Source organism: Babylonia areolata, chromosome 24, assembly GCF_041734735.1.
Source record: "Babylonia areolata isolate BAREFJ2019XMU chromosome 24, ASM4173473v1, whole genome shotgun sequence".
Lineage (NCBI taxonomy): Eukaryota > Metazoa > Mollusca > Gastropoda > Neogastropoda > Buccinidae > Babylonia > Babylonia areolata.
Window position 1 is genome coordinate 41,823,611 of NC_134899.1, and position 13,439 is coordinate 41,837,049.

At 40.7% G+C, this 13,439-nt stretch overlaps 1 protein-coding gene across 6 annotated transcripts in view; it reads left to right on the forward strand.

Moving 5' to 3' along the window:
* Positions 1–13,439, forward strand: part of LOC143298937 (uncharacterized) — a 53,330-nt gene that overhangs the window by 17,682 nt on the left and 22,209 nt on the right. For all 6 annotated transcript variants that reach the window (XM_076611969.1, XM_076611970.1, XM_076611971.1 and 3 more), the window contains 8 exons: positions 1,496–1,643; positions 2,165–2,277; positions 3,107–3,247; positions 5,047–5,224; positions 5,667–5,804; positions 7,080–7,255; positions 8,957–9,193; positions 10,171–10,355. In XM_076611969.1, the coding sequence (XP_076468084.1) occupies positions 1,496–1,643; positions 2,165–2,277; positions 3,107–3,247; positions 5,047–5,224; positions 5,667–5,804; positions 7,080–7,255; positions 8,957–9,193; positions 10,171–10,355 (1,316 nt within the window). The remainder of the gene's footprint in view (positions 1–1,495; positions 1,644–2,164; positions 2,278–3,106; positions 3,248–5,046; positions 5,225–5,666; positions 5,805–7,079; positions 7,256–8,956; positions 9,194–10,170; positions 10,356–13,439) is intronic.

The following is a 13,439-nucleotide window of genomic DNA, read 5'->3' on the forward strand; positions in this document are numbered from 1 at the left end:
GTCTTGCCTGATATGGAAGATGATAATGACAGAGGAAATGAGCAGCGCGTTAAAGAAAAGCAGGAGAAGGTAAGATGATTAGGTCTTGCCTGTTATGGAAGATAATAATCAGGGAGAAAACAAGTTAAAGATTAAAAACTAGAAGGTAAGATGATTATATCTTGCCTGTTACGAAAGATAATGATGACTGAGGTAACAAGCAATGAGTTAAAGAAAAAACGGGTGAAAGTAAGATATCCTGTCTTCTATGGAATGTAATGGCAAAGTAGTTCCCTGTGGACTGCTGATGCTGGGACTGTGACAGACAAACCCAAGTGAGGTTGTGTATTGGGCACTAGGAATGAGAGGCATGAGAGTGATGCCACTGAAACGGTGCTGATGATGGAACAGCAGGAATTAAAAAAAAGACAACGGAAACAAGCTATGCATCACAGAAAAGCAGTAGAAGGTAAGATGACTATGTCTTTACTGTCATGGAAGATAATGACAGAGTAAACTGACAACATGTTAAAGAAAAGCAGTGGGAGGTGAGATGACTATGTCTTGCCTGTCATGGAATATAACAGCAGAAGACACTAGCTATGTGTTCAAGAGAAGCAGGAGCCGGTAAGATGGTTATGTCTTGCCTGCCATAGAAGATAATGACTGAGGAAACAGAACAAAGTATCAGAAACTGCTGAAGGAAAAGCATGAACAGAGCTTGGTTATGCTACGGTGTTTGTAAAGTGTTTTGAGCTTGATCTTTGATCAAGACAGTATCATAAGTATGACAGAGGCAGTATAATAAGTAATTATAAGTTTGACCAAGACAGTATATTTGGTATCATATACTGTACTATGTCAAACTGATGCTAACTAGGCCTATTAGTTTGCTCTGTTTGGTCAAAATTTATGACAAACTCAGTAATAAGATGTCCCGCTATTAGTCTGCTGTCTGCTAGCCAATCTACACCATATCTGGCGGGAGCTGATAACTCATTCACAATGGTCAGCATTTCCTGCGAGAAGTCCATCATCTTTTATTTATGGTAAGTATAATAAATAAGTGAATAATTGACAAGTACCAGTGATAATACTGATCACAAATGTTGTCCAGTTCAACGGCATGGAGCAGAAGATTAGTACATAATAAATACCAATGATAACACTCATGATGTGTGTTGTCCAGTTCAGTGGCATGGAGCAGAAGATAAGCATATAATAAGTACCAATGATAATACTAATGATCAACATTGTCCAGTTCAGTGGCGTGGGACAGAAGATAAGTATTTGATAAATACCAGTGATAGCACTGATGATGAATGTTGTCCAGTCCATGTTGGGAGCAGAAGAAAAGTATATAATAAGTACCAGTGATAATGCAAATGATTAATGTTGTTCAGTTCAGCGGCTTGGTGCAGAAGATAAGTATATGACAAATACCGGTGCAGTTCGGTGGTGTGGAGAGAAGATAAACTAAGTACCAGTGATAGCACTCGTGATGAATGTTGTGCAGTTCAATGGTGTGGAGCAGAAAGACATGGGCAAGGGCCAGGCGCCCATGACCTTGAAGCTGGTGCTGGAGCAGGACGAGGAGACCAAGGATCCCATCATCCAGATCAACACCAAACTGGTCCGCAAACTGAAGCCTCACCAGGTGGAAGGTAGGTACCAGCACTACAGCTGTCACGGTCTGAAGTGAGCATCTACTGGCTTCACAGAACAAGCAAGTTATCAATCGTAGGCCTATGCTATATTATGAAAGCCTTTGATAAGTGCTGTTTCTTAAGTAGCGGTCAATTGGATTTGTATTGTGAACTAATAATTGTGAGTTCTTGTGAATGATTGTTCTTATATCCAGTGCATTTCAGTTGTAATTCTAACTGACCAGTTCTTCGTTTGTGGGCTGCGACACCACGTTCACTGGTATACATGTACGAGTTAGCTTTTACATGCATTACCCATTTTTACCTCGCCATTCATGCAGGCATACTCTAGTTTTCAGAGGTGAACTGACCTGATATTTGAAACGTCAATGTGATTATGATTTAGTAGGATTATGAGGTAGCTGTTCATGAAGTGGCCCCCCCTAGTCCCTCTCTCACCACCCCCCAAAAAAAAGAAAAGCAAAAAAAAAAAAAAAGAAAGCAGGAAAGAGAAAAAGTCATGTGCCTATGTTTTACAGCTGTGCAGTTCATGTGGGACTGTATGTTTGAGTCTTTGGAGCGGTCCAAGAAGGAGGAAGCCTCTGCTGGCTGCATCCTGGCTCACTGTATGGGTCTGGGAAAAACGCTGTCCGTGAGTGACTTTGTGCATGTTGTGTCGTCTTTTGATGCTGTTGTTCCCATTGTGAGTGTTAGTTTGCTGGTAGGTTTGAAACTTTTTAGTTTGCTGTTGGTTTCAGCATCTTTTATTTCTTTATTTTTCAACATCTTATGCTATGTCAAACTGATGCGAACTGTGGCAAGTGTTTCCTCTGTCTGGGTAAATTTTGGGTGGCAAATGATGTTCCAAGAGCAACCCATATTTTTTTGTTTTTTGTTTGTTAGGATTTTTCAGATTGATTTAAGTGTGTCATAAGAAAGTCTTTTCCAGCATCATTTTTTATTATGAAAATATGTTTTCTGACTGCCAAACACAACAGAATGAAGAATATATTCTTCTACTGTGCTGTAATATTTCTCTTAAGCTATTAACACCATGTTTTCAGTGAAAGAGTGACAGTGTCATGGTAATTCAAAAGAAATCACTTTGATGTGAAAAGATAGAAGCCCAGTGAGAGACAGGCAGAACAAAGTTTGAATAATCACTGATTCAGAGATGGGTGCTTATGACACATAACGCAAAGGGAGAAGTGGTGGAGACTTACGGAGAGAGGAGGAGGGCACATAGTTCATGCATGTGTGCGCGTGCACACACACACAGACACACACACACACACACACACACACACACACACACACAACACAACACAACACAACACAACACAACACAACACAACACAACATGCTTGTGCTGAGTATGAGCATATGCCTATTTTTAAAAGGTTATGTACATTATAAATTATGATTGTGTTTGTATATATGAATACAGATCTGTGCTTTAAACAGTTGTTTATTTTATTCAGGTGGTGGCATTTGTGCACACGATGATGGTTCACAGGGAATTGACGGGTGTGAAGACCTGTCTGGTGGTGTCCCCTCTAAACACCGTCCTCAACTGGATGAACGAGTTTGACATCTGGTTGGATGAGGATGACAAACTGGAGGTGAGAAAACTCAACCAACCAGTCATGAAAATCATCACAGAGTCACTGTCCGATTCCTCCACATTCACTGTGATTTACCCCTTTTATCTCACTTGTTGACCCCATCTCTGTATTGTTTTCTTCCGTTTTTTGTTTTGTGTTCTTTATTTTTCAGGATGCCTTCATCCTTGTGTCATTTAGATTCCCCTCTTTTGCCCCATTTTAAGGACAGAGTGGGGATGAGGGGGGGGGGGGGGGGGGGGGGGGGGGGGGGGGGGGGTGAGTGTGGAAGGGGGAGAGAGACAAGCACAGAGAGATAGGCAGAGGGAATGAAAGGAGAATTAGTTTGTCTTGCAGAATGGAATTTTGAGCAGTATATGATACAAACTTTTCACTGTGATGTTCCCACTTTCCACATTTGTCTCCCACCCTCTGTGTGATTTTTTTCTGTTTTTAAATGTTTCGTTTTGTTTTGGATATCATTCTTGTGTCATTACTTACATTCCTCTCTGTTACTGCATTTTAGAGAGAGAGATAACAAATAATATTATGATTTATTAAAAACAACAACCTACATTTGAAGGGGGAATTTACAATAAATGTCAACGCATGAAGGCATGTGTCAGCTAACGGGAGCAAGGGAGGTTGAGAGAGGAGAGAGAGAGAATATGAAATGAAAATTCCTTTGTCTTTTAAAGATGCATCCTAAACAAATGTCATAGAAGTCTTATGCAGTATATCAGTTTCCTACCTGCTTTTTGCCAAAATCTTTTGTATGAATTTTAAGAATATATAAAAGCGTGTACTGCCATCTTGTAGTTTGCATGAGACTTTGAATTTTATTATTCACACCATACCATGATCCATTGGTGCAGACTTTGACAGAACTTGTTGTTATAGTGCAGAAACCCCTTTTTTCTTTTTTTTAAAAATTGTCTGCTGCAAGTGTATTTGTTTTCCTATCAAAGTGGATTTTTTCTACAGAATTTGGCCAAGGACAACCCTTTTGTTGCTGTGTTATCTTACGTGTGCTAAGTGCACGCTATACACAGGACCTCAGTTTATCGTCTCATCCGAATGACTAGCGTCCAGACCACCACTCAAGGTCTAGTGGAGAAGGATAAAATACTGCTGGGATGGGCATGGGATTTGATCCCATGAGGTGAGATTCTTGGTAGACATGTAATCACTAGGCCACCACTCCACAAACTATGCATTTACATAAACACAGTGCACACATACATGGAAACATATATTCAGACATTGAAATATGCCTGCATACATGATATGCAAAGATGCCACTGTTATGATTTCATCATATTTTGTTACACTTGATCACAGTTTGTTCCGACGTTACACCAACATTAAAATTGTTCCCATAAGTTCACTTTCGGCTACATTGTATGGTCACATGCTTTCCTGTCGTAACATTACCCAGAAGTTGTAGATCGATCATGAGGCCAGGGCAGTCACTATTAACCTTGGTCCCATGTGATGATGATGCTCATCTAATTGAGTGCACATTTACATTGAAACAGCATTGAGTGGACCAATCAGTTGTATCGTTTGCCTGAACAAGAGAGAACATTGCTAAATCAAGTTGCGTCTTGGTGAAACAATGTCTGTGCCTGGTGGATTAAGTTAAAATGTATGTTTACTGATGTGGCTTGGAGTCTCAGTGTTCCTACCATATTCAGAATGTTCCTTCCATATTTCCTGATTGTTCATATAAAAACTTGACAAGGGTTGGCATCTCTGCATACGTAGAAACAGGTATTCAAACATAGAAATATACCTATATACATGGTGTGTTTGTGCAGGTGTGGGAAATGGCGAGTGTGAAGCAGAACCTGGCCCGCTCTCAGGTGCTGGACGATTGGAGCAAGAAAGGTGGCATCATGATCATCGGCTACGAGATGCTGAGGAACTTGTCTCAGGGCAGCCGCTGCCGCAACAAGAAGCAGAAAGCTATCTTCCACAAGACGCTCATTGACCCTGGTAAGCTAGTGTTTTAGAAGCAGAAAACTATCTTCCATAAAACACTTATCAATCCTGGTAAGCTGGTGCTTTCAAAAAATTTTTTCCAGGTGTGACAGTCTTGTGCTTAACGCAGTTGAAAGTTTATTTTGTTTAGTTGGACAATCCAGACCTGTAATGGTCCTGTGAAATTTGGGCTGCTGTCCTTGGGGAGAATGCGTCATCACATTGCAGAAGACCCTTGTATTTTGTTTTATGTTTTGTTGTTTCTTCTGGGTGCTTGTGTATTACTGTCAGAGTGGATTTTTATACCTGATTTTCATGAGGGAAAACCCTTTTGTTGCTGAGGGTTTCCTTGCATTTTCGAAGTGCATGCTGCACAAGGGACCTCTGAATGACAGGTGTTTACTGCAGGTCCTGACAGGTATATACACTTCACTGACATGTGCATACTTTTGTGCAGGCCCTGATATAGTGGTGTGTGACGAGGGGCACATCATGAAGAACGCGGCCTCTGCACTGTCCAAGGCCATGAGCCAGATCAAGACCCGGCGCAGGGTTGTACTGACCGGAACTCCTCTGCAGAACAACCTGATTGAATGTGAGTCAGGGCAGGGGAGACAAACTTGATTGAATGTGAGTCTGGGCAGGGGAGACAAACCTGATTGATTGTGAGTCTTGTCAGGGGAGACAAACCTGAGCGAATGAGTCTGGGCAGGGAGACAAACCTTATTGAATGTGAGTCTGGGCAGGGGGGACAAAAACTGATCTAATGTATGTTATGGCAGAGGAGACAAATCTGATAGAATGTGAGTCTGGACAGGGGAGACAAACCTGATTGAATGTGAGTCTGGGCAGGGGAGACAAACCTGATTGAATGTGTGTCTGGGCAGGGGAGACAACTTGATTGAGTGCGAGTCTGGACAGGGAAGACAATCTGTTCGAATAGGAACTGAAAACACACAAAGAACTGTGCGTGGATGGCTCTCTCTCTCACTCGCTTTTCTCCATCTTCGATGTATTATTTATTCTCTTTATTTTTAATTTTTAGGTCATTGAAGAAAGGCACATGAAGCACAAATGAAATTTTAATAAAATAAAAAATATAAAAGGAAGAATAAACACCCCCAAAAAAGATTGAATGTGATTCCTGGCATGGGAGAGGGCAGTACGTAATTGGTGAAATTTAGAGAGGTTCAGTCTGGGAATTATGGCACCATTCTTGGTCTTGTTTCGTAGGCATTACCGCATTTATCAAGAAGTTCAGTCAGGATTTATGGTGTTTGTCTGAGACTTGTTTGATGGGCATTGCTGTATTTATCAAGAGGTTCAGTCAGGATTTATGGTGTTTGTCTGAGACTTGTTTGATGGGCATTGCTGTATTTATCAAGAGGTTCAGTCAGGAATGGTGCTTGTCTGAGTCTGTTCGGTAGGCATTGGTGCATTTATTAAGAGGTTCTGTCAGGAATTGCGATGCTTGTCTGAGCCTTGTTCGATAGGCATTGGTGCATTTTTTTTTCTTCTTGTCATGGATAGATGAGTAAGGTCATGTGTATGTTGCATTATGAAAAGGCAGTAACTGCATTTCAATGGGAAAATGGATTGTAATTGCTTCACAAGTTGAAGTCTTCAAGTTGGGTTGGCTTTTGGTGAGTGAACATTTTTACTTGATACACTGTTGGTTTGGTTGGTTGGTTTTGTTTTGTGGAAATGATTTACTTGGATGTTATTTCATTTTATCCCAATTCAAACCATGTAGAGATGAATTATATCGGATGAACATGTGTCATGTGCTGATCCTATGTTGGCTCTGTGTGCATGTGTGTGTGTGTGTGCATGCGTGTGTGTGTGTGCATGCGTGTGTGTGTGTGCACAGATCACTGCATGGTGGATTTTGTCAAGCCCAACCTGCTGGGTACGAAGAAGGAGTTTGCCAATCGCTTTGTCAACCCCATCACCAACGGCCAGCACTCGGACTCGACCCCCAGGGATGTGCGCATCATGAAGAACAGGGCTCACATTCTGCACGAGTTGTTGGCCGGCTGTGTACAGGTGAGATGGCTTGAGTAATGTGCATGTTTGTGGTATACCTACATGAGAACACCTGTATTGGTGTTGCATTACTTGGCTTCTTGTATTACTGCTTTGTCACAACAGATTTCTGTGCCTGAAATTCGGGCCTCTCTGTAGGGTGAATGCGTCGCTACAGTGCAGTGCCACCCTTTTTCTTTCTCTTTTTGTTTGACTGTCTTTTTTCATGCTTATTTATTTTCCTATCAAAAATGTGTGTTCTTTTTCACACACTAAGAGCATGCTACACACGGGACCTGGGTTTAATGTGTCATCTGAATAGTTGTGGTATACCTACTTGATGTGCGCCTGTATTGGTATTGTATTACTCTGTTGGCACAACAGATTTCTCTGTGTGAAATTTGGCTGAGTGTGTTATTCTTTTGTCTGAACAGATTTCTCTGTATGTGAAATTGGGCTGCTTTCCCTTTAAAAAGAGTGCATGATTAATCTTGCATTAAGTTCTAACTGTTAAGCCTGCTGTTTTAATTAGTTGCTCGGGGAAATGTAAAATTCTATTAATATTTTGCAGGATGTTTCCAGTTTTGTTTTAGACAGCTGCTCTAAATAATAGTTTTAATAACACACACTATACCGTGACCCACTGATGCCGGGGAATGTTTTTACATGACTCCCTATAAAAAATGAGAGGGAAGAAGAGATTTTTTTTGTTTTTTTTTTGTTTTGAGAATTGGAATGGTTTTTCCAAGATCTTTAAAGTTTGTAGGTATTGAACAGGAAACAGGAAAGTGCGTATTTCTGTTTCAAAGAGTTGTCAGAGTGTGCAGACTGATCTATATGCGCTACCCCACGTCTGCTTTGGGGAAAAAAACCCAAAACAAAAAAGGGAGCAGATGCCTGACATTCTCATGGACCCAATGCGTTGCTCAGGCCATGAGAGGCCTTGAGAGCCTACCCTTGGAGAGTTTGGATGAAGCTTGAGACAATTTTAATTTCTGTTCAGTCTGCAGCTGATTGTATGTTTTTTTGTTTTGTGTCTCTCTCATCAGCCCCATGTTTTTGTTTTGTGTCTCTCTCATAAACCCTATGTTTTTGTTTTGTGTCTCTCTCATAAACCCCATGTTTTTCTTTGGTGTCTCTCTCATAAACCCTATTTTTTTGTTTTGTGTCTCTGTCATAAACCCCATGTTTTTCTTTGGTGTCTCTCTCATAAACCCTATGTTTTTGTTTTGTGTCTCTGTCATAAACCCCATGTTTTTCTTTGGTGTCTCTCTCATAAACCCTATGTTTTTGTTTTGTGTCTCTCTCATTAGCCCCATGTTTTTGTTTTGTGTCTCTCTCATAAACCCTATGTTTTTGTTTTGTGTCTCTCTCATAAACCCTACGCTTTGCTCAGTGCCTTGAGAGCCTACCCAAGGAGAGTCTAGATGAAGATTGACAATTTTAATTTCTGTTCAGTCTGCAGCTTACTTTTTTTTCTTTTTTCTTTTGTTTCTCTCTCACAAACCTTATGTTTTTGTTTCATTTCTTTCTCTACACTTTGCTCAGGCCTTGAGAGCCTGCCCTAGTAAAGTTTGTACGACACCTTAAATTTTGCTCAGACTGCAACTTGTTTTTTTGTTTTGTTTTTCTCTCTCCTGATTGTCTGATTGCTTTTCTGTCTCCTGATTGATTTTCTCTGTCCTGATTGTGCTCTTCTTCTTTTCCCTCTTTCCTGACCAGCGACGGGACTACTCCTCCCTGACCAAGTTCCTGCCCCCGAAGCAGGAGTACGTGATCTCTGTGCGCCTGTCGGAGGTGCAGATCAAGCTATACGAGGAGTACCTGAAGCGGAACGGGCAGGTGGAGGGTCAGATCACCACCCGGGGTGCCCAGCTCTTCAAGGACTACCAGAACCTCATGAAGATCTGGACCCACCCGTGGGTGCTCAAGCTGGCCGAGATCAGGGATGAGAGCAAGGTGGGGGGGCTGGTTCTGTACATCCTGGGGTGGATTGGGTGGATTGTGTTGTGTTGTATAGTACTATACTGTGCTGTACTGTACTGTATTGTCCTGTCCTGCACTGTACTGTACTATATTGTCCTGTCCTGTATTGCACTGTACCTACTGTACTATCCTGTACTGGACTGTACTTGACTGTGCTGTCCTGTCCTGATGGGGTTCAGTGTGGAGAGGTCACATAATGATCTAGTTATGTGCGCTTGGGCATTGATAGCATTCTCTGGAGAGGAACATTGGAATACACATTTCTTTGCAGATGAAGTATGATGTTGAAGTTGTGTGCTTGAGCATTGATAGCATGTGAAGAGAAACATTGGAATATGCATTTCTTTGTGGACTAAATATGATGTTGAAGTTGTGTGTGTGAGCACTGACAGCATTCTGTGGAAAGAAAACAGGAATACGCATTTGTTTGCAGATGAAGTATAAGGATGAAGCTGTATGAGTGAGCATTGACAGCATTCTCTGCAGAGAAGGACTGGAATATGCATTCTTTTGCAGATGAAGTGTGATGATTAAGTTTTGTGCGTGAGCATTGATTGCATTCTGTTGATAGAAACACTGGAATATGCATTTCTTTGCAGATGAATCGTAACAATGAAGTTGTGTGCGTGAGCATTAACAACATTCTATGGAAAGAAAAACAGGAATATGAAGTTGTTTGCAGATGAAGTATAATGATGAAGGTGATAGCATTCGGTGGAGAGTTAGGAATATGCATTCGTTTGCAGATGAAGTATAAAGATGAAGTTGATACCATTCTGTGGAAAGTTAAACAGGAACATGCCTTCGTTTGCAGATGAAGTATAAAGATGAAGTTGATACCATTCTGTGGAAAGTTAAACAGGAACATGCCTTCGTTTGCAGATGAAGTATAAAGATGAAGTTGATACCATTCTGTGGAGAGTTAAACAGGAACATGCATTTGTTTGCAGATGAAGTATGATGACGAGGATTCTTTCATCGATGACGATGCCTCGGATGAGGAGAAGTCGTTTGGAAGTGACGACAGCAGCAGCAATGAAAGTGAGACCCCTGCCAAAGCCGCGTCAGAGGATGAGAGTGCTGGAGAGGGAACAAGTGCTGGCCGTCGCAGTCGTCGTCTACGAAACAGGAACCAGTCAGTTATATCTTTTTGAAATTTTACTGATAATCTTTTTTTTATTCACAATTTCTCAAAGGTAACAAATTACACAGATGTATCGAGAATGGGCCTACACTGACAAGACACACACGTCCGTCCATACACAAAAAAGTCAAAAGCATGAACATTCATTTCGAAAATCCAGCAGAGGAGGATCTACGTTTATGTGAATGGCCATAAATTACCGTATGTTCTGCTTCTGTTGTATGCGGTTACTAATTTTTTTTCAAAAGTTACTTTAATTCTAATGATATTAAAACAAAAAACAAACACAAACAACAAAACCCCCCAAAAAAAACCCAGTAGCAACAACGACAACAACAACAACAAAATAAACAACATAAAACTGTCGTATCTTCGTGTTCTGTAGAAAAGATAAAGCATGGGTTGAAGGGGATGAAGCAAGAGAAGTTCACAGATGTGAATATTTAAGCTTGTGCTGTTGTATGTTGTTGTTTTTTTTTTTGCCTTTTAAGGTGGACCACGGCATAGGTTTTTCACCAAAAATCATTAAAAAACGTGTTTTGGGATTATACTTGTATTTGGTCAAACAATGTCTCTTCTTTGCATTTCTGTCAACCATTTTGCTCAATTTGACCGATTTCATTGCAAATAAAATCATTTTCTGACCTGGGTGTGTGTGAAGTTTGAGCGAATGTGACAAAAAACTCGAAGTTTGCATCGATTTGGACAGCCTGGTGCTCGCGATCTGGTTTGGAAACCCCATCTTGTTTGGTATCAGTGTGAAGGTCATTCACCGGTCTGTCTTCTCATTGCAATTTCCTGTGGAAAATTCCACTCACGGAAACACACGAAGAGCAAATCCGAAGGAACCCGAGAGGCATTTTTTAGGGGTTGTGGCTGAGTCGAGGTTTCTGATTGGCTTGTCGGAGTAAAAAAATAGCCCATTGGCCCAATCGGTCATGTGACTTTTTCCAAGATGGCGTCTGTTTTCATCACGGTTTCAATCGACACACCAGTTGCCTAAGATTTTGATCGAAATTTTCTACTAAAAGTCACGGACAGTGCCAAGACACGCTGGAAAGAAGTTTAGGACTGTCTTTGCATTCGGCAAAAAGAAGAGAAAGCGAAAGATTACAACACAAGCTGAAAAAAAGTCTGCCGAAACAGCGACCAACTTAGCAGTGCCTTCGACATCGACCGGCGTCAGTGAAAGCACGCCGCTTCTCAGTTCGAAGAGAAAATTGGACGTTTTCACCAGAAAACATGTGTGTACGGGTGACAGTGACTCCAGTTCAGACGAAGAACCACCGTCAAAAAAAAGTGCATCAGTTCCCGAAGTACAACTTCGCTCGGGACAGCCACAGTCCTCACAGAACATCATCGTTGATGTGTCAACATTGGACTGCTTGGTGTCGTCAGTTCATTGTGGAAAATGCATATCAAAGGTTTGTGGAAAATAATATAATAGTCTACAGATATATAATATTTAATAAATATAATATAGTATTCTATTTTATTTCATGAGTTTTTGTTTTGTTTCATAGCAAAAAAAAAAAAAAGAAAAGAAAAAAAAGAAAAAAAAGCCATCTGAATACCTTTCTTCTTCTTTTTTTGTGAGCCCATTGATTTACTTCTTTTCTTTTTTTTCATTTTTTTTTTCAAGTTCTTTGATTTTTGTTTTCAGAGGCAGTTTTTATTTTTCTCAAGTATTGAAATACTTTTCCAAGTAATATTTCTGTGGATTTTTACTGAGTCTGACATACTGTCAGTGTGTGTGTATGTGTGTGTGTGTAAAAAAAACTGTCAGTCAGAGTCTCTTTATTCTCTCTCTTTCTCTCTCTCTCTCATTCTTTCTCTTGTACCTTCAATTCTCACACATTTGATTTTTTTTTCAGGTCTCTGTATTTGAAGATGAGACAAAGAGGATGGGGTCAGCATGCAGTCTGGAGGTGAGGTGTGTTTCCTGTGGCGCTGTGATTCCAGGGACACAGACCATGACATCGCTGAAGACGGGGACTGTCTTCACAGGTTTTGACATCAACCGTCACCTTGTTGCTGCTGCTTCTGCAACTGGGATTGGCTACACCCAGCTATGCCGTTTTTTTGGTATGGTGAATATGCCACGACCCATGCACCAAAAAACATGGCATCACTACCAAAAAAAATATAGTGAGGGTGCAAGCAGAGCAGCCAGCACACACCTGCAGGATGCAGCTCACCATGTGCGGGAAGCCTATGCAGAGATGGGTCTAGGTCAGCCATCAGATGATGCAGCAAAACAAAAGAGGAAAAAAATTGAAACTGTGAGACGTCAGGAACGTGAACATCGACGGGCAGATGAGGGAGAAGTATACGCCCCAGGAGCATTTTGAACAATCAAGTAACTGTAAAAAACTCTCTCTCACCACTTAGTGATATTGGCCAAGTGCTATTTTCCTGTGTATTATTTTTTTAGTGTGTAACTATGGGTTGCAGTTTGTGAGTTCTCAACACAATCTTTGAAGGCGTTTTTCTCAAAAGTTGAATTTCTGCTGCAGGTGCGTCAGTGGCCCACGTGTAACAATTGATACAGTGAAAACATTATCATAAAATTAGGCACACTGATGTAAAAATGTGTGCTGAGTGCAATGAACATAGTTAGAACTCTCTACCTTTAGTAGTTTTTTTCATAGCAAGTGACTAAAGCATACAAACGTGAATGCATAATTTTATGCGTTTTTGACAAGACAGAGAACAATGCTTGTGGACAATGGGCATCTGCTTTTGTGATCATTGCACTAAATGATGTCAAAACAAACTGTGGAAATGATGAGAATCATTATGTAATGCATGTGTTCAGTGCTGCAAATGGGCCAAATAACCGTGTGTATTTTTATGATAAAATTATCATATCTTCATATCTGTTTGACTTATAATCTTCAAACTTAGCACAGATGTCTATATTAACATCCTGAGTATATGTACCAAATTTCATGCAGATATCTTTAGTAGTTCCTGAGAAACAAAAATTAGCTAAAAATGACGCAGTGGTCCACCTTAAAGTTTCTGTCATTCTTTCTCTTTTTGAGCAGATTGACTGCGGTGTCTTGTGATTTG